Source organism: Ciona robusta, chromosome 11 (assembly GCF_009617815.1).
Source record: "Ciona robusta chromosome 11, ASM961781v2".
NCBI classification, from domain to species: Eukaryota; Metazoa; Chordata; class Ascidiacea; order Phlebobranchia; family Cionidae; genus Ciona; species Ciona robusta.
The window spans coordinates 8,486,025-8,508,418 of NC_143245.1; the positions used below are offsets into that span (position 1 = coordinate 8,486,025).

General features: G+C 36.9%; 3 protein-coding genes and 1 long non-coding RNA gene across 6 annotated transcripts; 3 read left to right on the forward strand and 1 right to left on the reverse strand.

The window, feature by feature from the left end:
* Window positions 1-1,381: 1,381 nt before the first annotated feature.
* Window positions 1,382-6,307, reverse strand: LOC149729137 (actin-related protein 2). 2 transcript variants are annotated; one of them, XM_089888689.1, is made up of 12 exons: window positions 6,151-6,306; window positions 5,929-6,003; window positions 5,591-5,701; window positions 5,131-5,279; window positions 4,743-4,809; window positions 4,597-4,669; window positions 4,273-4,409; window positions 3,839-3,924; window positions 3,629-3,692; window positions 3,280-3,425; window positions 2,876-3,008; window positions 1,382-1,920 (listed from the first exon to the last, which is right to left on the reverse strand). In XM_089888689.1, the coding sequence occupies exons 2-12, from the start codon at window positions 5,974-5,976 to the stop codon at window positions 1,750-1,752; spliced, it is 1,185 nt and encodes a 394-aa protein (XP_089744815.1). In that variant the 5' UTR covers window positions 5,977-6,003; window positions 6,151-6,306; the 3' UTR covers window positions 1,382-1,749. The 2 variants fall into 2 exon arrangements, with proteins under 2 accessions (XP_089744815.1, XP_089744816.1); XM_089888690.1 differs by lacking the exon at window positions 1,382-1,920 and adding an exon at window positions 2,511-2,546 and having other exon boundaries at window positions 6,151-6,307.
* A 631-nt stretch (window positions 6,308-6,938) lies between these two features.
* Window positions 6,939-12,225, forward strand: LOC149729138 (WD repeat-containing protein 20-like). The gene is made up of 9 exons (XM_089888681.1): window positions 6,939-7,171; window positions 7,710-7,841; window positions 7,967-8,149; window positions 8,605-8,751; window positions 9,256-9,441; window positions 9,850-9,967; window positions 10,143-11,023; window positions 11,236-11,406; window positions 11,744-12,225. The coding sequence occupies exons 1-9, from the start codon at window positions 7,049-7,051 to the stop codon at window positions 11,795-11,797; spliced, it is 1,995 nt and encodes a 664-aa protein (XP_089744807.1). The 5' UTR covers window positions 6,939-7,048; the 3' UTR covers window positions 11,798-12,225.
* A 414-nt stretch (window positions 12,226-12,639) lies between these two features.
* Window positions 12,640-15,869, forward strand: LOC149729139 (beta-1,3-galactosyltransferase 1-like). 2 transcript variants are annotated; one of them, XR_016386048.1, is made up of 8 exons: window positions 12,640-12,798; window positions 13,228-13,392; window positions 13,717-13,892; window positions 14,203-14,313; window positions 14,561-14,684; window positions 14,815-14,901; window positions 15,114-15,258; window positions 15,610-15,869. XR_016386048.1 is itself a non-coding variant. In XM_089888691.1 (8 exons), exons 1-8 carry the CDS (start codon window positions 12,707-12,709, stop codon window positions 15,747-15,749), a joined length of 1,011 nt encoding a protein of 336 aa, XP_089744817.1. In that variant the 5' UTR covers window positions 12,641-12,706; the 3' UTR covers window positions 15,750-15,869. The 2 variants fall into 2 exon arrangements, 1 of the variants encoding a protein (XP_089744817.1); XM_089888691.1 differs by having other exon boundaries at window positions 12,641-12,798; window positions 15,143-15,258.
* Window positions 15,870-15,891: 22 nt separating this feature from the next.
* LOC149729140 (uncharacterized) lies at window positions 15,892-19,630 on the forward strand. Its single transcript, XR_016386049.1, has 4 exons — window positions 15,892-17,257; window positions 17,318-17,376; window positions 17,432-17,469; window positions 17,639-19,630. It is a non-coding gene; the product is annotated as an uncharacterized LOC149729140 (long non-coding RNA).
* Window positions 19,631-22,394: the final 2,764 nt, after the last annotated feature.

The window sequence follows — 22,394 nt, forward strand, 5'->3', positions numbered from 1 at the left end:
TTTCTACATTTGTTTATCATTTATTATAAAACATTTTTTGACGTTTAATTTAACTTGGATAAAAAATGTGTCAAAAAATGTGACAATTGCGTCCCAATGTCAACAAAGTATGTCCGAATGTTTACAACTCCGCTTCGGTTGGAATCCATGAGGATCGTTGAGTTTGAATACTTCCATTGAAATGCACTGCCCATGGTGGATTACTAACGAGTTGGACATCCAAGACTTCTTGTGAAGGAACCCTTGCTTTAAACACCGCCATCCAATTGTACAAGGTTTGTAGTTCGAGCCAACCGTAACGTATTTTGTTACCTGTAACTCAGGAGCAATGAAAAGGGTCACAAAACGTTTATTTCAAGATGTTTTGATTGTGTTTTGTAAAACAATATCAAATAATTTGTGTCTGTCTAAATGCGCTCGTTATAACAAGTGTTACTGATAGTTTGTGGGCTATATATACGCCCTATACACTGGGCTATTTGGTATAAAACAGTCGTATGGCCGCTGACGTTGACTAAACCTATTCCTTTAGTCGGTGTCCAGTGAAAATTTTGGTTTCAAAATGTTCCTTACAGATATCCACTGTATATTTTTTGGGAAAAAGTCGCGTGTTCGTGTCGAAAATTAATTCCCCGAATACATACCCTCATATATACGTACACTATGCTAATAGTGAGAACGAAGTTCCCACCCACGTTGATATAAGTGACCAACCCAACGGAAAAGCATCACCCTACTAAATTGGTTCATCATGAGTTTATTTGAGCATTTCACACGAAAGCTGTTCAAACTAATTGTAATTTAATATCAGTTAACCTTACGTGGCATTATGCTGTAATAACAAGTAATTCGAAACCGGCGTTTTATTACGTCATAATACATAGTCATGCGCCACACGTAAAACGCGGTTAGCGCTATTAAGAGAGTAATACTAGAACAATTTATTTCCGATTTGTATCGCAAGGAATTCTATAAAAAGTGTACGCCATTGTTTCACTACAACAGCGATTGTGACGTCGTTTAACAAAGGTGACACGTCACAATGGTAAAGTCGGAATTCACGAAACTCGAATAAGCCTGGCTATCTAGCTCCACCTAGCGAACCTTATCTTCGCTCTCATATCGACGATGGGTCGCTTATCCATTATATAATCCCGCTTTGATGAAACCCTTTGCTAAATACAGTTATGCGTGTTTCGGAAAGTTACTTTGTAATCTATTGAGTGGTTAAATATAACTCGTATATTTTGTGACAATCGAATACAATCAATATATTTGTATATTTTTGCAGTTTGGTTTAAAACCTGAATATTTCTTAATAGCGGATATATAACTGACCCTACTAGACAGCGACTGTGGCGTCACTATAACAAAACAAAGACACCATTCTGGAATATGTTATTGTCGTTTCTTGGTTTGTCTTACACAAATATTCGAGTGCAATTCTATACGTAATAATATACATTGTCACGGGGCATTGTGACGTAACAGATCGGAACGAACCATGATTAAAAGCAGCCGGTATAATGACGTCATATTAAGGCGATTACTGTGGATACATGACGTCACAAGATAGATGACGTCACTAGAGTATATATAGATTGAATATTTACAAACAATTGCATCACAATTTACGTCACGATCAGAATTGACGTCATAGTTTTAAAATCATTGATTGGTCCCCAATATAAATACTGCATATATATCAACTATTATGATGTTTCTATGTTGATATACACAGTTGGTAAGTTAACCAACTTTCACCCCCAACTTCTCCAACACACGGAGACCTTTCTCTTCGTATTCTTGCTTCGTCAACCAGAAGGTGTCTTTATCTTTCATGATATCGGCCAACACAGCGCCACCTAGGAACACCATGTGCTTTCTACGAGGAGGGTCTTCTATACGGATCTTGAATTTCTATTAACGGGCACGTAAGTAAGTTGTGTTAAAACGGCACGCAAGTTGTGTAAATGGGCACTGATTGGGTGTTACTATTGTAATATAAAAATTATTGGATTTAAATTAACAGGAAATAATTTTTTGCATATTTTAAACACTTTACTAGTAAACTTCCACAAAAAAAATATATACATAGTTGTTATAGTTAAGCCGTGGTATTGCATCAACAAATTTCAATCATTAATTCGGAACATAAATTATATGTTAGTTGTTATTACATAAGTTGATTAATACAAAACATGCATGATCATGCTAGATGCTATATTGTTAATTTAGAATAATTTACAAGGTTTCGTAAACAATCATTCATCTTAATGCAAAATTATAACATGTTGTGATGAATTAATTTAACTTATTTATCCTCACATGGTGGGGCAATGACTGTCGTTATAACACTGGTGTTCTGTTCCATACACCTTGTGCCCGCTTACAAAATACCACGTATGTAACTTTAGGGTGATTAGTTGTAGCTTTTTTGTAACTTTATTTTGGCCCTTAGAAAAATATTACACAATTACTGAGTTTCAATGTTTTACCGCCAATGGATTACACACCCAACATAATCAAACGAGACTCACCATGTTCTGTGGTTCCATAAGATTCGTGCGGAAAGGAAAAGAAATTAACATCATGCATAATTAGTTTGTTACATTGATATAATATATTCATGTTAAGATACATCGTGATAAACATAATACATGCGAAGTTGGCATGCCAGATTATTGTAATGAGATTTATGAATTTAAATCAAATATTTTGTATGAAAACAAAAAGTAAATTCGTTGAGAAATCAATTTAAAATTAAAGTTTTGATTAATGGTTTGAATTAAAACAATTTCTTTTTTAACATTGAAACTTATATAAAAAAATATCAATTATTTCATGAAATGATTGAAACTGTCCATAAACTTACAGAGAACTTGGTATGGTCCCCTTTAAGGACCTTCTCCAGATAAAGTTGTTTTATCTCGCGTTCCATTCGAGATGGTAGACCCGGGAACATCGTGCTACCACCGGATAACACGATGTGTTTGTAGAATTCACTCCTGTGGGTCGCATGGGGTTGCATATGGACATATTGAATAGGTCATAGTTATACAACAAAGTATAAATGTCTGCTTGCAACATACTGCTTTTTTTATGTAGAAAGGTATATGTCACTCACAAAGTTACATACGTGGTAACTTGTAAGGAGGCACAAGGTGTATGAAACAGAACACCATGTTATAACGACTGTCGAGGGCTGTCACGCAAGTGTTGGGGTAATGGCCTAAATCTCCTCTAGCAAGGACCTCACCCATATAAATCCCAACCAACCTGGTATCAATATCAGCAGCTTGAATCGTCCCGAACAACAACTCAGCGATCCCACATGACTCAATGTTAATGAGATGAGGTTGGAACAAAGCTTCGGGGGCCTCGAACCTTTCCCCGGCTACCTTCACCACTCGACCATCCGGGAGCTGTGGGTATGTAAGGTGTATGTAATGTGTGGACATGGGTGAAGGGGGTAAATTAGGTCGTAAAACAGGTGAACATTAGGTCAAAAAATTAAAAAAAAAACTGTTAAATTGAAACAAAATATTGTAACAATTCTTTATTTTGTGGCTTTACATTTTAAAAAAGATTGTATTTTAGAAAAGATTAAAATGATAAACATAGAAACCTTATAAGTTTCTACGAGGTAAGTTGTTTCTTGCGACAATTTTTGTTCTTGTTCCGTATCGTATCTGAAAATGACCAACATCTCGTTTAAATATCACAACAAAATTGTAGGCAAAATATGAACATGGTTGATATGGTGGGTGGCAGATTAATTTAAACCAAACTTAAGTCTAATAAATCATGATAATTCTAAGAAACTCGTCAAACTTACGCGATATAACAAAGTTTTTCTTTCATCATTCGAACGGTTTCAAAGTCGGCGGATTGGTTGAAGACGTAACCTCGGAGAAGCATTAACTGTGGGGGGGGGAAGGGTTAGTGGTCTGTATGCAACTATTAGTTAGGACAACACATTCAATTCTGCATGGGTGAGGTCCTACAGTGTGATACCCCGGGCCCATTATCGCAACACCCAGGATAAAACATATTAGGCAACACTTAAAACAGGTTGCGTTAAAGCAATATATAATGTCTTTATCTTAATTAACAAATAAAATAACTCGTTTCATTTTCCTAATTATACCATCAACAAAGTATATAAATATATTATTTTGCATTAATCTCCGTAAGGTAATGGACTACCTCTTGTGCATTCGCAGGTTCCCTGTGCAATACCTCACCATTACAAAATAATCCCCTATTTACCTTAATAAGATATCGAGTGATATCCCTCCCAGCAACATCCAACCTCCTTGTTAGATGGGGAAGCGCAAACCCCTCGTACACCGGACAAATATGGGACACGCCATCACCAATGTCGACTACTATGCCAGTGAGTAAACCTGTGTGTGGGGGTTGGGGAGGTAAGGGGAAAATAATATGGGTAACATCACGTTAAGTTTAAATAAAACACATTATCTAGATTGGGTAATGGGCAACTTTCATTTAAATCGCAGGTCCCCTGTCTTACACTGCCATAAACTCCAAACAAATGATTTACATTGAAGGTATATCATTATACATACCCACCTTGTGCATACAAAGTTAGCACGGCTTGCACAGCGATGTAACAACTGTCGAAGCCATATTTCTCAAACATTCTCTGCAAAGTATAAGTAAAGTTACTGCTCAATCACAAATCTTTATATTTGTGAAGGAAAAAGTTTTGTTCTTACCTGGATAATTTTCTCTCTGTTCTTGGCGGGGTTCATTGGGGGTTCGGTTAGAAGAACTTTAGAGTTACTGTGGCAACAAGAATAATTATAATCATCACGGCTAATATTGGTTGTATGATATTTACATCAATGTTTTATAATGTACATTTTAGATTTTGTATTTCCATTAGTGAACGTCTGCAATGGAATGCAGAAACCTAATATGCGTGCTCATTGATTAATGTGGTGAATGCAATATACTTTGGCTCTGCTTGTTTGTATAGACACCTAACAGCAGGGTAAACTATGTTTGTTTACATGCAAAACTTGCCTCAGGTCTCCCTAAAGCTAAATCTATGCTATCCTCTGTCAACATAAAACAACAAACTATAGCCAACACCAAACGTACCTCGGATCAATGTTGAGCTTCTCTGGTCCAAACGTATAATCCCACAAATGCTCCATGTCCTCCCAGTTCCGTACAATCCCGTTCTCGATCGGGTAATTCACCTCGAGTTGCGATCGTAGTTGACTCGCTTCGTCACCGACCATCAGGTCCTGGAACAAACAAGTCGTGATGACACAATAATGGCCATTGTGATGGTTGAATGATGCATGAATGAAAACTTAAAAAATTATAAAGCAAACACAATGGCTAATATTGCAGGTATAGCAGCATATCATTGTTATGCATGCGTGTCCTGGAACTTTATGATACAAAATGTGAAAAACTGTATAATCTTGGTACATCTAGCAGTGTAGCATGGCCTAAAGAGCAGCTTTGACAACCTATACAGTTCCTGTTCGATTCTAAACTTGTATTGGTTGCATAATAACAGCGAGCAGTTCTATAATAACAAATCACGAACCTTAATTTCGACTTCTCCATCTTTTGCTGTTGACCTGAGGATTGGACGTCCAACCAACGCTGGGAAAATATGGGCAGGGAAGTTTGAACCAGCGAACCCGCATTTTACAAACTGCAAGTAAGATGTGGGAGTTTAATGTTTATTGTAATTCATTACAAAGGCATTGATTCTATTTATATTATGAATAAATCTTTAGGGCTGAATAAATCTTTTTAAAATGTAGTTTTAAAAAATAGCAATGTTCATTAGTAAACATTATATATAATACTTCTTCCAAATATACACATCTATATGTTCATTAGAAACGAACATAAAGTTATGATAATAAACCACCTTACCCCAGTCCCATTATCGCACACTACCACTCTCCTTCCTTGATTATCCATCGTCAAACAAATTCCAACACTAGCTACCTGCAACACAATGTGTGGTTATTCGTTATATCCTGGTTTCGGTTGTTAATTCAAGAGAAGTGAAAACCAATTCGGTTTTGCGCTCGTACGATATAAACAATATATTTACAGTCAAAATTGTGGTAACTAAGCAAAACATAGACTTACCTAAGGCTGAATGTGAGATAACCCTTCACAAAATAAAGATAATTTGCCCACCAGGTGTTATAGAACCACGTATAAACAAATTTCTACAACGAAACGAACCAAGCCCTACAGCGACCTTCCGCTCATCTATTCTAATACCAGGTTCCTTGATTTCTAGAGGGCGGTAGAGTGTTTAACAAATAAATATTAATCGTCCCCGATAATTTTAATATGCAATTTATTGGCAGAATGATTATTTTTGTCTTTTTAATACCAATTGTCAAAAAATAAGTTATCACGCAAAGTAATACAATATAATGCAATATTACATTTTAAATACGTTATTATAATAATGGAACACTAGCTACATAGCTTAAAACATTTTAAGTTGTTTATACAAAAACATTCAATCGCTAAAACTATTCCAAACTTTTATGCAAAACAATTTTCGAAATATTTTAATTAATTTTTGCTTCAGTGTTTCTTTGAATTCTCGCTAGTAGCGACAGAGAGTCAAAACAGGAGATCGTATTTTATTTATTGGGGTCAGCAGTTCAGATTTCGCAAGTTACTGGAATGTATGTATGGTGTTTTATGTATTACAATACACACAACAGTATACTGGGCTGTTGTCACGTATTCTGTGAGGAGAACATTTAAAAGGTAGCCATGTCCGATGAGCAAGTTGCTCCGTTTATAAACTGAAGACTTGACAGAAACATTTGTTTTTGTGTAAAAATTATGTTGTTGTAATGTTTTTACTAAACATTTTGCTAAAGTTAAAAGCAAGTTACAAATTTTGAGTATACTTAACATGTAATTTCATGCAGAGATATTTAATTACTTTGCCTGGATATCGTTGAAACAGTTGAAATGATGTTGCAATGTTGTTAATGTGGAAAACATTGCGTGGATTAAAATGTCAGCTGAAGGAGGAATAAGAGACGGGAATGTGAAAGTTCATTTTAATACAAGGGAGGGCGTTTATAAACAAATGCCGATCTCAGAGTATTTCTACCCCAAACGTGTTCCATTCACACAGGTGGGTTTAAGTTTCTATATATTATATCACAATGCGCATTATCTGCAATATTACTGTTTTGTCACAATATGTTCTGTTTGTGCTGTTTATGTTTTGTATATTAATATTATTTCTGAAGAAATCTAAAAAATAAAAACCTATCAAAATACAGTTACACTGATAGTTGTCAAACATAGGGAACCTCATTGATTAATGTGGTGAATGCAATATACTTTGGCTCTGCTTGTTTGCATAGACACCTAACAGCGGAGAAAAAGTTGTTAAACCGAGGGTGCTAAACCATATGATGTCACCCCTGTTTCAGAAGTATAGGCGCCAAACCTGGGGTGGCAAGTAGACAGGCCAACCCCGGAAACTTCTGCACTACATTTGTCAGTAAACTGTAGAACCAATAAGTTAAATTTGTTTCTCATAAGTGACCAATGAGTGACCAACTCCTTCACCTCCTTTACATAAAGTTAGCTAAGCACCTCATGCACCATGACACATATGCATGTGGTTAATATGACATGCATTATAAACCACCCCAAACTTCCAGGGACCAGCGTCAACCTCCACTCCGGTAAAAACATCGTTTGTGAAAGTTAACGACGGTAAGGAAGATCAAGATTGTGTTTGTCTCACTGTGGGAAGGGAGTTGTTCTACTTCATGTACAAATCAATTAAAGATGTAAGTTGAATAATCATATTTTGCTTCAATATATTGAACAAGCTCCATTATAAGTTATGCATAAACACGTTTTTAACTTTAAAAAATTTATTATAACTACATGTATATATATTTTTTTACCCCAGCATTCCCAACCGTTGGAATTCCTCGACAAACGAACTTACAAAGGTGTCGCCCCGACCTGCCACGATATCAACCAGAAAAGCGCGAACGCCGAAAGTGTGAAGGTCGCTGTCGGGTTTATTGCCGGTCAAGTTCAAATCATAGATGTCGGGACAAAGCAAAGTCTTCAAATCATGAATGAAGATGTAAGTTTGAATTGCATTTAAAAAATCTATTTCAAACTCTGTTAAGAATTCTAAAAATGTACATTGATGCATCATGCTTTATTTAGTGTTTCTTACTAATATCCTCAATATGATTTATGATTTAGATATAATCTATAAATAATTTAAATAAAGCTATTCTGTCAAATTATTCTGCAAACAATAAACAACCTTCAAAACAGTTCATTTGTAAAGAATATAAAATGATTTTTTAAATTCTAATCAAATATATAAGTTGCATAAAATACTGATTTCTGGTCAGTTTCAATGCCAATATTTAAGTAACTTGTCACATTACTGATTATGGTTTTAGTTTTAAACCAAAATGTTTGAAAATAAAGACAATTATGTCGTATATATTGGCTGTAATGTTTGTTCAACTATAATGCTTGTATTTTAATTGATTTAATATAACAAGCTACTTCATATTTGTTTAGAGATGCGTGGAGAAATCTAAAGTAACGTGTGTAAGGTGGTTCCCCAACAGTGAGAACACGTTACTATCGGCACATATAAGTGGATTCATGTACACGTATGATGTTTCACAGCCTTGCCCCAATGTAGTGCCTCAATATCATTCACATGTAAGTACAAACTACGTAGCAATGCAAGCTAAAGGTTTATTTTTCAAGCTTCTAATATTATGAAAAATCCCCAAATAGTTCACCCACAAAGTAACATACGTGGTACATCGTATTATCAGGCACTGTCTCATGAAACTATAACGACGCTCCAAACAATGACTGTTTCATCTTGGCACAACATCTGCCACAGTCGTTTTAATATGACTCATACATGTTTGTTCGTTAACAAATTATGATAAATATTGTGAATCTGGTTTTGATCTTGTGCTCATGAAGTTATTCTTTGTTTTCCACCAAATGGGACGATAAAAGAGAATGTAAGCCTGTACCATCTTACCCCACCCTAATTTTTACCCAAAACTGCAAAAAAAAAGCAAGAAAGTAATAAATATAAACATGGGTTGTAACTTGCTATAACATATATATTTTTGTAATGGCATCATCAGTCTCTGCAAAAAAAGCAATAAAATGATAAATATTAATATAAGTTGTAAACCTCGACAGCCGGACAAAGTCGGCGACGGCTATATGATCCACAGCATCAAGGTGAAGAGTTCGACTTCCAACACCAACGGTAACGGGGTGGGGACGGGTAACCCGCTATGCAGATGGACGATGACCACCGATGGGTCAGGGGTTCACAACTTCAGCTTCTCGCCTTGTGGGAGGTTTATTGCTATTGTTACCCAGGTGGGTATTGTGTATAAGTAACATAAGGAGTATCTGGGGTAAAAAGAGGCCTGGTGACATCATGTTGTATTACACCTGGTTTAACCCTAACACAACTTTTACCTTGTTGTTGTTGTTGTTGGGTGTAAGTGACTCCACAAACAAGCAGAGCCAAAGTTTTTTATTTGTTTTATATTTTGTGTGTCAGCAACTGTTATTTTTCTGTTAATTCCTTTTTACTATGTCATCATATCATATGGTTGTGGCCACCTTACCAATGTAGAATAAATTCCAATAAAATGTCATCATGTATATTTGGTTTTGTTAAAAGGAATCATTATTTTTATATTGTTTATATTGAGGTGACAATCTTAAGGTAGTGTTTATGTCGAGTTTGTTTCTTTAAATTTCGATCATTTCTATTTCCAGAACGGCTACTTACGAATCCTTGATATAAACACATACGACCTACTTGGTTGCATGAAAAGTTACTTTGGTGGTTTGCTCTCTTGTTGTTGGAGCCCTGATGGTAGATACGTGGTAACAGGTGCGTAATGTTTGTGAATATGGGGCGACTTTGTTAAAATGCAGTTACACTTATAGTGGTCCAACGTTCAATTTATTTTTACAACCCCCAACATTCCACCATAAAACCTTGGTGCTGAAAGTCCTAAAGCATAGTATGTTGTTACCACTGTTTAAAACCTTACATTGTTATATAGGTGGAGAGGACGATCTTATTTCGGTGTGGTCCTTCTGTGAGAAGAATGTCATTGCGCGCGGTAGAGGTCATAAATCGTGGGTGAATGACGTCTCGTTTGACCCCTTCTGTTGTTCCATACCTTCCGATGCCGACATGAAAAGTTTCTACGGGATACCGAGCCTTAGTGAGGTGTTTCCGGACGTTAAGAAGTCGGACTCGGTGAATAATAATTCCCCCGGCGGTGTGGAGGGGAAAGTGGAGAAACATCATGAACGTTTAAACGGGGATGTATCAGTCCCTATCAGCGCGGTTAAACGGATGCGCACGTACAGTAATATATCAAAGTTTTCGAGGTTAAGCATCGGGTTGGACAGCGGGGCGCCAGCCGTGTGCTACAGGTTTGGCTCCGTTGGCCAGGATTCCCAGTTGTGTATTTGGGAGTTAGATGAAACAACTTTGTGTTTTTTTAACAAAACCGTGGATTGCGGGGAAAACTCTTTAACGCCATCGAGCGATTCGTTACACGCAAACAGCGAACCGTTAACTGAAAGTTTAACCCACTTACCAGAAATTAACGGGGCGTATGGGGTGGGGCACAACGGGGGAAGCACCCAACACGAGAACTATTTACCCAAAGAAGTGACGACGTCATCGCGGTCCAACAGCACCCCACACTCGATAAACTCAGCCAAGATCAAGCGCTCTCTAAAACATGACTCGGAACAACAAATAACAAGCGGAAAGTTTTTAACACTGGGTCCGCACGACCGTAAGAAAGCAAACAAGGAACATAAGCGGAACCTCAGCCTCCCACACTTCGGGTTTAAATCCTCCTCGAGCCCAAGCAACCAGGGGCCACAAAAATATGGGTTCCAGCACAGGAAACATCAGCCAACCAAGGTAATGCATTGGTGTTGTTGTTTTTTGTTGGTTTGCATGACTTTTGTTTGTGCCAACTATTGTTCTACATTATTTCTTGTTCACTTAGAGTTATTTATGGGTTCACATTCAAGGCTTGTCGCTGCCACCAAAATGACACAAGTTAAAATTTATGCAAAAAAAGGATTGTTTTTACTTTTTGTGTTTTTTAATTAATTCCAACGTTATTTCAGACAATTGTATTCGGTACGCCACGGTGCCCGAAAATGGCCGACACTGCGATATTAGAACCTTTGGTTTGTAAGAAAATCTCCCAAGGCCAAATAACTTGCATAGACTTCATGTGGGACAGCGTGGTAACCACGTGTCAGGACGGGTTCATACAACTGTGGAAACGACCAAATGTGAGTGCTCGGTTGGGCTTTTTATAGTTTCTGGTGTTACGTATGCATTTCCCAAAGACATATACGCCCACAATGGTAGCAGCATTGGGCTGCAGCTATTCTAATCAGTGTGCCATCCTCCCGTACAAGTTGTCATTATAACCTTTCTTCCACATACACCTGCTAGAATAACAACTGCACCAAAGTCCTGGCCAAATAATATACAAACACCCGCAGCATCAGATGTGTTACTACCTATAAACATGGCTACACCATACATACATACATACCATACCAACACCCCATATAGAAGCCACTGCTTTACTCACATTTGTGATAACCTTTATATTCCTTCCAGAGCATCCAGTCCCCACTAAGTGAAGGTTCCAAACCAAGTGGTACGGTTGTATAAACAATCATTCAGATTATTCTTCAAACAACAAGTCTTGCTCCAATGTGCCTTTACCATGTACAGTGATTGTGCAATCCTGGTCCATAGAAACAAAGATAGGAATTGTTGTTTCCCCGACACATAATAATTGTCATTATGATGAATCTCCCCATGTTGTATTGCATGTGAAAAGTTTCCAATAGTTTTAGCGCAAGCTTTGTTTTAAAATCGTGGAAAAACCAGTCAACAAATTAATTGTTCCACACTGTTATGATTTACGTTCGCTGCTGGTGTAATGTTTAATTTATTCTACCAGCCAGCACTGGCTGATATTTTTGTCAAGACGTAATTTATATTACCACGAAAATGATGAAATTTTTATGCTTCATCATGGTATCGTGTATGATGTTTATGCGTGCACTTGCGATTAATACATATGAATAATGATGGAGGGATGTTTTAGTAAAACTATAAGTTGATAAGCTTCCAATATTTGATAAAAATTGGTTGTCAAAAATGTTAACACATGTTAATATAGTAACAGTTTTTCTGTTTAATAAGAAACATTTCTTTTAATGGTTGGGTATTCCATACATAATGTTTCTGTATGTCTGACAGTTTGAAAACCAATTCATGACCACTGGGTTGGAGCAATTTTTAGGTTTTCCTAGTCAATGACACATACGCTCGCAATGGTAGCAGCGCCGAGCCTCGAACCTCCGTATCCTCTGGTTACAAATCTTATACAGCGCGCAATGTAAACACGCTTTCAGTTTACATTCATAGTAGGCTAGTACACAATGGTAGCCGACACAAAATAAACATTACGCCGCATGAATCAAAAGGTATGTTTTGTGTCGAATATTTGTTGTGTTTCTATGATTGTAATATTTGTTTGTATCGAAACAGGGGAATTCTTTATGCACGAAAATGAAATTAAAACGTTTTGTTTTTTATTTTTCATGTTTTCTTTTAATTTTAATCGTTTGGTGTGTAGCGTCGTCACATAAAAGACGAAACAGGTACTTTATGACTATAATAATAATTTTATATCTGTTCAGTTGTTATTGATATTCTTTAACTGTTCTTAGATTAATATAAATTAAACGTTTATTAAATAAATGTAACTTATTTATCCTCGCATGGCGGGCCAGCGAGAGTCGTTATAACACGGGTGTTCTGTTTCATACACCTCGTGCCCGGTTACAAGTTACCACGTATGTAACTTATTTATCCTCACATGGCAGGACAGTCGTTATAACACGGGTGTTCTGTTTCATACACCTTGTGCCCGCTTTTGAGTTACCACGTATGTAACTTATTTATCCTCGCATGGCGGGGCAACGACAGTCGTTATAACACGGGTGTTCTGTTTCATACACCTTGTGCCCGCTTACGAGTTACCACGTATGTGGCTAAAAGATCTATTGCTTAAACTTAGTTTATTTCAGACCTACTAACTACACAATCAACGAAACACCAACAAAACACATAACAATCGATGGAATATTCCCTTTACCAACACACAGGGTGTATCCCAATGTAAAGAGCGAGGATTCTGTTATTCCTATGCGATTCTTTAAAAATAATTTTGGAAAATCTGTTCATAATTACAAGTAAGTAGGATTGACTGTGAATGGATGTAACTTACTTCATCCTCATGTGTATGAGAAATCGACAGTAGTTATAACACAGGTGTTCTGTTTCATACACCTCTTGCCTGCTTGTGACCTGGTGTTTGTTTGTCAGGGTTTAAGCAACCATTAAGTATCTTTAAAACAAATAAAGTTAATATTATCTTCCCAAAGTACACATACATCCATAATTGTGCAGCGACAAGCCTTAAACCTGTTACGTCTGGGTTATAGGCAGGCATACCAACCTTTTTGCCATGGCTCCAGTTTTTTCAACAGCCCTTATAACCCCCTCCCCCCACACAGATGGTTACACAACCCGCACACAAGGTGCGTAACGAACATGTCATCTCCGGATATCTTCCTGTTGGTGGCAGTAGCGAGCGCATCTTGGGAGTTTGAACGTCGTGACTTGATCCGGAAAACTTGGGCGACTGTCAATCAAGTTTCGGGGAAGAATATTGTCTATGTGTTCTTTGTGGGTGAGTTGGTGTGATTCATCTCGTGTGTGATGTCGTAAGGACATATGTAGGGATGCACATTACAGAATAATTAGGTATTCTAGGATATCCTAGAATACTTTATTTCGAATCTAGAATTCCGAATCTAGAATTTCGAATCTTTTTATATTTATAGGAAAAATGAATTTTACCCACAAAAGTCAGTTTATTGACTCTTTCATAGCAGCCTTGTTGGATCATAAAAATAAAGTATCAGAACCATTTTTGTACTGGATACTTTCCAGTGTTATTTTGTGATGATGTCATACATGATGATGTCATCCATTCACAGGTAACGACAGGAGGAACAACAAGAAGTTGGAAATGGAGTTCAACGAACACCATGATGTTGTGATGGAAGATTTTGATGAAACGTACAAGAATCTGACTCTGAAAACTCAAGGTTGGTTCGGATGAATGTAACTTATTTATCCACGCATGGTGGGGCAACAGTCGTTATAACACGGGTGTTCTGTTTCATACACCTCGTGCTCGCTTACGAGTTACCAGGAATGAAATTTTGTGGGTGATTGTTTTCTGTACGGCTGATAATTTGGACAACCCATTAGTGACCACAGGGTTGGAGCAATTGCCGTCTTGCCCAAGGTGACATACGCCCACATTGGTAATCTTAACTTTCTACACCACAGGCCAACTGAAGTGGATCACGTACTTTTGCCCGAACATTAAATACGCAATACACGTTGACGATGATGTGTTCGTAGATATCAAACAAGTCGTTAATATGTTGGTTGAACAAACTGATGATAACAGGTGTGTGTGGGTGGAATATCATGTGCTTTATATGGATGGGATGATATGTATTGTTTTCTGCTTGTGTAAAGAAATTAAATTACTGTGGCCGTGGGGTAAAATGGGATAAAATTCATTGGTTTTATTTCAGGAAACTTTTCTGCGCCAAATTATTCCAGCCCAAAGTTCGACGGGAAGGAAAATGGGAAATGAGTCGGAGAGATTATCCTGGGGGAGGGTAAGTTGGGGGGTTGAGGGGTTTGGGGGTTAGGGATTGGGGGTTGGGGGTGAATATTAGGTTAATATTGGGATTATTATAAGGGGTATCTTCCGATAAGTCACTTCTTTCCAAAAAGTTCTTCTACGAATTTATTTTCACATTGATATTTCAACAACCCTAACTCCTGTATGAAACTTTTCACATTAGTGTTGTCTATGATTTATATTAAGCTTTGTATCAACACCTGTGGTTCAACCAGTTATCCTTTATCATGTGTGGGTTGGTGTTACGTGATGTCACTTGATGTGGTGGTGGATTTGTATTACACGTCAATCAACTCCCATCTTATCCATCTTGAGGATGTCACTTTCACAGGTGGGGTCATAAATATAAATAGGAGGTCGATGGGAATTGAATAAATATCATAAATGAATGTGATTTGTTTATTCTCACGTGGCAGGGCAGCGATGCTTGTTACAACATGAGTTTCTCCAAACATATTGTAACAAACACTTTGTAACAAATGAATAGACAGAACGTATATTTTACAAGAGTCTACTTTCCTGATAATAACTATACGAATAACAAAACCTGTGGTTGACATTGAATGTTACGAAATTTTTAAACAGAAAATTAGTTGCTAAAATAAACCCTATGGTAGTAACAGCAGCATCTCACTGTGCATTACTTTACCAATGTAACACAATAATCCAAAATTATTTTCAGGAATACTTCGTGAAAAAATTGGAAACTTGGGTCCGATTCAGATTCCTGGTGGCAGTAAAGTCTGCCAACACAAAGGTTGGCCCAAGGATAAACCAACCAATGTTAAACTAATGGAGGCGTGGGAAGAACTTAATTCATAGATTGTGGTGTATTGTGATTGTATTTTTGTAATTATTCTTGATTAAATGCAATTGTGATTTTCTAGCAGTATCAACCACACGCACTGTTTTGTATTTTGTGCTAATAAAACATTTCTTAGAGATCATGTTTGGTGGTAAAAGGGATAATTTTTGATCAGTTTTGTTTTCAGTAAACTGATACACAATAATCTCCCAAAGGTATGGGATTTTTATGGTAGCCACTATGGCGCGCCAAATTTTGTTAAAAACTAATTGCTCTCTGCCAGAGTTCGTCGTTTTTACAAAGCAAATTGGTGTGGTGGGGTATATAGTAGGGAAAAACGTGTTTTAAACAATTAACAATGGTCTATGGGAGTCGTGAGGATACAGTTTTATAATTCTTTAAACATTCTTTGTTTACTACGAAATAGGACGAGAAAATAGAATGAAAAGGTGTCTCATCTTCCCCACCCCACTATATAGGAGTGCAGGATTACCCATGTTCGTTTCTACAAAAGATGAATACAAAGAAATACTCGTGGGCGAAATTGGAAGATCTTTTCGGGGATTCGAACCCCCCCCCCCCCCACCTCTGTGTTACGGTGTAATCAAAATACTCTCCGTATTTCTTTATTTTTTTAGTATAAAATTTAGTGTAAAATTTGCAATAGGTCATTCCCGTCGACCAAAACATAAATTTCATCTTTTTATTTAAAATTCAGCCAATATCGCCATAGAAACAATTTTTCGAACCCTATGATCGCCCAAAAACATTTTCGGGGATAAAAATGATTTTGTATAAATAAAAACACTGGCAACACGTCTCTCGTTCCAAGGCGTTGAAACGTTGATTACCTCCCCCGCTTTGCGCCGCTCACAAAACAAACGTTTTCCAACAACAGTCGTGACACAACGCTGCAATTTGTTTGGAGTTGGTTGAGCAACTAATTTGGGATTTTATTTCAAGACTTAAGTTAAGTATTGCTTTCTGATTAACAGAATATTTCATTACTTTTGCATATTATCATATCACTAACATGCAATGTTATATCCTACTTTATGACAGTTTTGTGTCTTGCGTTTAAACTTTATTCTAACATTAACTTATTTTATCATTCTTATTTCTTTCAGAAATTACGCGATGATTTTTTATTACGTCGTCACAATACACGTCACTCGCGGTTTACGTCACAATCGCTGCAGTCGTTACGTCATATAAAGCCTAAATGACATCGTGTCATTACCGCGTCGTGTTCGCCATTTTTTGCGTTGCAACGTCACAATGCGGTTTGTTCCACGCGTGCGTTTCGCGTTTGTTTTCATGGGGCCCCATGCGCGTTCTACGTCGACGCAAGGCACATTACTTGTATATTCTAATTATATTTGCGCTGTGAGCGCGAAGCAAGAAGATCAAAGAATTGGTAAGGTATAAATCACATTTGGCATTATTACGTACATAAGCTCTTTTCTAGAAACTTCGATGATGTAACGTCACGAAGTGGTGATGACGCAATAGAAGAACCTGCTTCGTAAGTCTATCGTTTCATCATTTTTTTTTAAAATAACTGTTAAATTTTCTATATTTTTAGAACCTGGTATGTGACGTCACAGAAGATCAAACCGACCTTGATACGAAAGAAGAATGAAGGTAATTATGACGTAATAATATACAAACCGATATTAAACGAATATTATTATTTCAGAAAAGTCAGCGAATAAAGCTGCCGAAGGAAAACGCAAGGTATTGTATATTTTCATTGTTTATTATTGTTGTTATACAAGAAATATATTTTGATTTCTGAAATTAAATGATATCCTTTGTAATTTGAAATAAAAAAGTAACAAAATAAACATCGTCTGAACGTGTGGTAAACAGGTATTGTGACGTAATTAATACGCTTGTATTACAGACGAAGAACAAAGACGAAGACGCCGATAAAGGGTACACGGTTTGAGGTTTGAGTATTATAAGTATGAGTTGTGTGTTGTATGTGTGTCTTGTCTGCGCTGCTGTATTTTTTTTCTGCTGGACCTAATGTTGCCAGCTATTTTTAATCAGTCACTACTATAGTGCATTTTGCATGTCTATGAAATATATGCAATGAAAATATGGCGAACATCTTGCTGGATCAGATTTTGTTGTTGTACACTCTATTGGGTACTTCGTCTACAAAGGTCGAACCCTTCAGCGATTCTGTGTTTTCTCGATTTGCTTTGCGAGAACTCTTGTCTTGGTACACATATACTCGAGTAATATCAACGCGCAGTATAATATCTACATCTTCTTTTAATTCCCTTAAAGCCTAATAAAGTTAACAGCTATAATTTAAAGCCCCCACACTGTTAAGTTAACTTATTTAACACAACATCGCGTATGGCATAATTGGGACGATGGCCACGTCACAATTACGCTTTACGTCGATGCGGTGGGTCAGCAACGTCATGACCCTGCGTTCGGTGCGGTTACGTCACGGTCGGTTTAGTTACGTTACAGCTGCGGTTTTGTTACGTGGACGTCGCCGCTTAGCGGTTCGTAACAGCCACAGTATGTCGTAACGGTCGATGCGGTGCGTTAACAGCCGGACGATATTATATTGTGTGAAGATACGACGAGAGTATCGCGGTACCAAGATGTTTTCTCAATAAGCGGTCGGGTGATGCGGAGCTGTTGTTGGCTTCGACCTCTTGCGGTCGGACATTCAATATGGTGTACACTGCAGATGATTATCCTTCAGGATTTGAACCATATTTTATTTGTAGATGTTTCAATGATTATGTTCGCGTTAATTACTTTTTGACTGCGTCCCCTTTTTGTATGATTGAGCTGTTGTGTTTGTTGCATGTGTGGCACATGTATGTCGCTGCACTCGTTGTACTATTTTTGTCTTTTTGTTGGTGTGTTCTTTACTATTTTTGTCTAATGGTTAGTTTAACCTTGCTTGGGTAAGGTCTATCCAGCAAAGGGTTTCTCACCAGAGTAGAAACCCACTACCATTGGCTGGGGGCTTGTCGTGCCGTAGTGGCTTTCCACCAACGCCAGCCACATGAACTATAAAGGTATTTTAATCCTGTTTTATTTTGCAGAACACCTACACTATAATTAGTTGTTTATGTGTTTTAATTCGTATATACTATAAAAATAAGTGCACGACTAACTGGGTTTTAATGACATTGTTTTTAAAATAAAACAACACGCAATGTTACATCGTTGCCGCCATTTTGTCAAGACGGACAGACATATTATTTAATTGTCCCAAACGTGTGAAATGACATCACAATGAAGAGGAGATATGACGTCATGGCGTGTTTTGCATTATCGTGACGTCATAGCCGTTGCCGATCTGTCCCACAGAAATAAAAAAGAGTAGAACGCACAACTTCCCAAAACCGTGATATATTCTTTTTTCTATTCACGTGACCGCCAACTCCGTCCCCATTTCGCTTGGTCTCCATTGTAAAAGATAGGCACACAGTGATTTTAGGAGGTTTTAGCTGTTTATTTTAAAAACTACACCAACTATTCCAGTTTATTAGGCCAGTTTAGTTTTTGGTAGGTTAACGCTTACACTTTAGCGCTTGTTTGGGAAAATTAATTATTTTATAAATTTAATTAAAACGTTCAAACAAACGGTTTGATAGACATATATATATGTCTGGAAATATTTATTTGTCCTTATAAACTTAAATTAAGTCGAAAAAACGAAGAAAAACTACATAAAACGCCCTGGCTTCCATTGACTACTATAGTAAACGGGAACGAGTCGTGAAAAAGAGAGTGTATCGTGCTCTCTCCTTTACCGATATTGGAGATGCGCGTTCTATTCTTTTTTTATTTCTGTGGATCTGTCCCCGAAAGTTATATTATTTCTATGCTGATATTTTTCGCGCTAAATCTACAAGTTTTATTTTTCACGGTTAATGCTTTAACGCTCAGGCTGGAAGCTTTCCGAAAATCCCCTTAGTATGACGTAGTTAGATATTTCTATGAGGTCGTCGAGCGTGTCGATGTTATTGTGCAATTTTATTTAACTGTTTCGTGTTATTTTAAAGTTGGAAGTAGGCCTGGAGCATATTTGTTGTTTCGTGTTATTTAAAAAGTTTGAGGTAGGCCTGGAGCATATTTGTTGTTTAGTGTTATTTTAAAGTTGGAAGTAGGCCTGGAGCATATTTGTTGTTTCGTGTTATTTAAAAGTTTGAGGTAGGCCTGGAGCATATTTGTTGTTTCGTGTTATTAAATTGTTTAGTGTTATTTTAAAGTTGGAGGTAGGCCTGGAGCATATTTGTTGTTTCGTGTTATTAAAATGTTTAGTGTTATTTTAAAGTTGGAGGTAGGCCTGGAGCATATTTGTTGTTTCGTGTTATTTAAAAGTTTGAGGTAGGCCTGGAGCATATTTGTTGTTTCGTGTTATTTTAAAGTTGGAAGTAGGCCTGGAGCATATTTGTTGTTTCGTGTTATTTTAAAGTTGGAAGTAGGCCTGGAGCATATTTGTTGTTTCGTGTTATTAAATTGTTTAGTGTTATTTTAAAGTTGGAGGTAGGCCTGGAGCATATTTGTTGTTTAGTGTTATTTTAAAGTTGGAAGTAGGCCTGGAGCATATTTGTTGTTTCGTGTTATTAAATTGTTTAGTGTTATTTCAAAGTTGGAAGTAGGCCTGGAGCATATTTGTTGTTTCGTGTTATTTTAAAGTTTGAGGTAGGCCTGGAGCATATTTGTTGTTTCGTGTTATTAAAATCTTTAGTGTTATTTTAAAGTTGGAGGTAGGCCTGGAGCATATTTGTTGTTTCGTGTTATTTTAAAGTTGGAAGTAGGCCTGGAGCATATCTGTTGTTTAGTGTTATTTTAAAGTTGGAAGTAGGCCTGGAGCATATTTGTTGTTTAGTGTTATTAAATTGTTTAGTGTTATTTTAAAGTTGGAAGTAGGCCTGGAGCATATTTGTTGTTTCGTGTTATTAAATTGTTTAGTGTTATTTTAAAGTTGGAGGTAGGCCTGGAGCATATTTGTTGTTTAGTGTTATTTTAAAGTTGGAGGTAGGCCTGGAGCATATTTTTTGTTTAGTGTTATTAAATTGTTTAGTGTTATTTTAAAGTTGGAAGTAGGCCTGGAGCATATTTTTTGTTTCGTGTTATTAAATTGTTTAGTGTTATTTTAAAGTTGGAGGTAGGCCTGGAGCATATTTGTTGTTTAGTGTTATTTTAAAGTTGGAGGTAGGCCTGGAGCATATTTGTTGTTTAGTGTTATTTTAAAGTTGGAAGTAGGCCTGGAGCATATTTGTTGTTTCGTGTTATTAAATTGTTTAGTGTTATTTCAAAGTTGGAAGTAGGCCTGGAGCATATTTGTTGTCTCGTGTTGTTTAATTGATTAGTGTTATTTTAAAGTTTGAGGTAGGCCTGGAGCATGTTTGTTGTTTAGTGGTATTTTAAAGTTGGAGGTAAGCCTGGAGCATGTTTGTTGTTTAGTGGTATTTTAAAGTTGGAGGTAGGCCTGGAGCATATTTGTTGTTTAGTGTTATTTTAAAGTTGGAGGTAAGCCTGGAGCATGTTTGTTGTTTAGTGGTATTTTAAAGTTGGAGGTAGGCCTGGAGCATATTTGTTTTTTCGTGTTATTCATTTATTTAGTGTTATTTTAAAGTTTATGGTAGGCCTTGAGCACATTTCTTGTTTATATAAGAGTTTAATGTTTTGTATGCAATATTTCCAATCTAGAACACAAGTTATGTTTTGAATGCAATATTCTCATCCTAATGGTAGGTAAGTGAACTTGTCCTTGTATTGAGTAAAATCAGATGGTAAATGTAAATGGCAAATGCAATACCACAGCTCGGAAGTGGTTTCATGCAATAGGCACTGGCGTAAAGTTACGGGGTTGCAGGATTGCCTGGCAACCCTTTGATTTTCTCCATACTAATAATGCGTAAGGAATTACGTTCGACCAAACGAAGACGGCATTATTACTGCGAAGAAACTTCGTTTACGTTCGTTAAAATATATCAATACCGATGCGTCATTCACGACACAAATGGGTTCAACTGGTATTTAAACTCCTGTTTGCTAAATAATTCACGTGTGAATCGCTATTATGAAGTCAATAATCAACGTGTGAATTTCTAATAAGTCGTAATCAATTGCCAGATCAAACAATCGCTATTATGACTCAATGAATCCACATGTAAATCCCTACTAATTCGTAATAAATATGCTGCTTGGCTGAGGAAAACATTGTATATAAATATAAAGCAGTGTTGGAAACCATTTAGGCAGTTTATTTCCGCGATATTTCGTTCTAGAAACCTACTATTTCCGATAGACGGGTCTTCGTTTGTAAGATAACCGCACACTCATGTGGGCTTGACGAAAGGCGCATGCGACATAGCAACTGTGACGTCACTGGTGGGACAATCGGATTTGACCGTTTCTCATTACACAGACTCGCTGAAATTTTAATTTGTCTCATCCCTAAGTATTTCTGAATACGTTTACGTTTGTATGAGCGTTTAAAAAGCACATATTTAAACGGTTGCAAACCGAAAACAAAGGGTTGCAATAACTTCCTTTTTTTCTGGTTTTTGCAACCCTAACGTTTAGTAAAACTTTACGCCTATGGCAATAGGCATGAGCAATATACAATCTGTTAAGATGATTGCTTCTAAATTTTGAATCAGGTAATG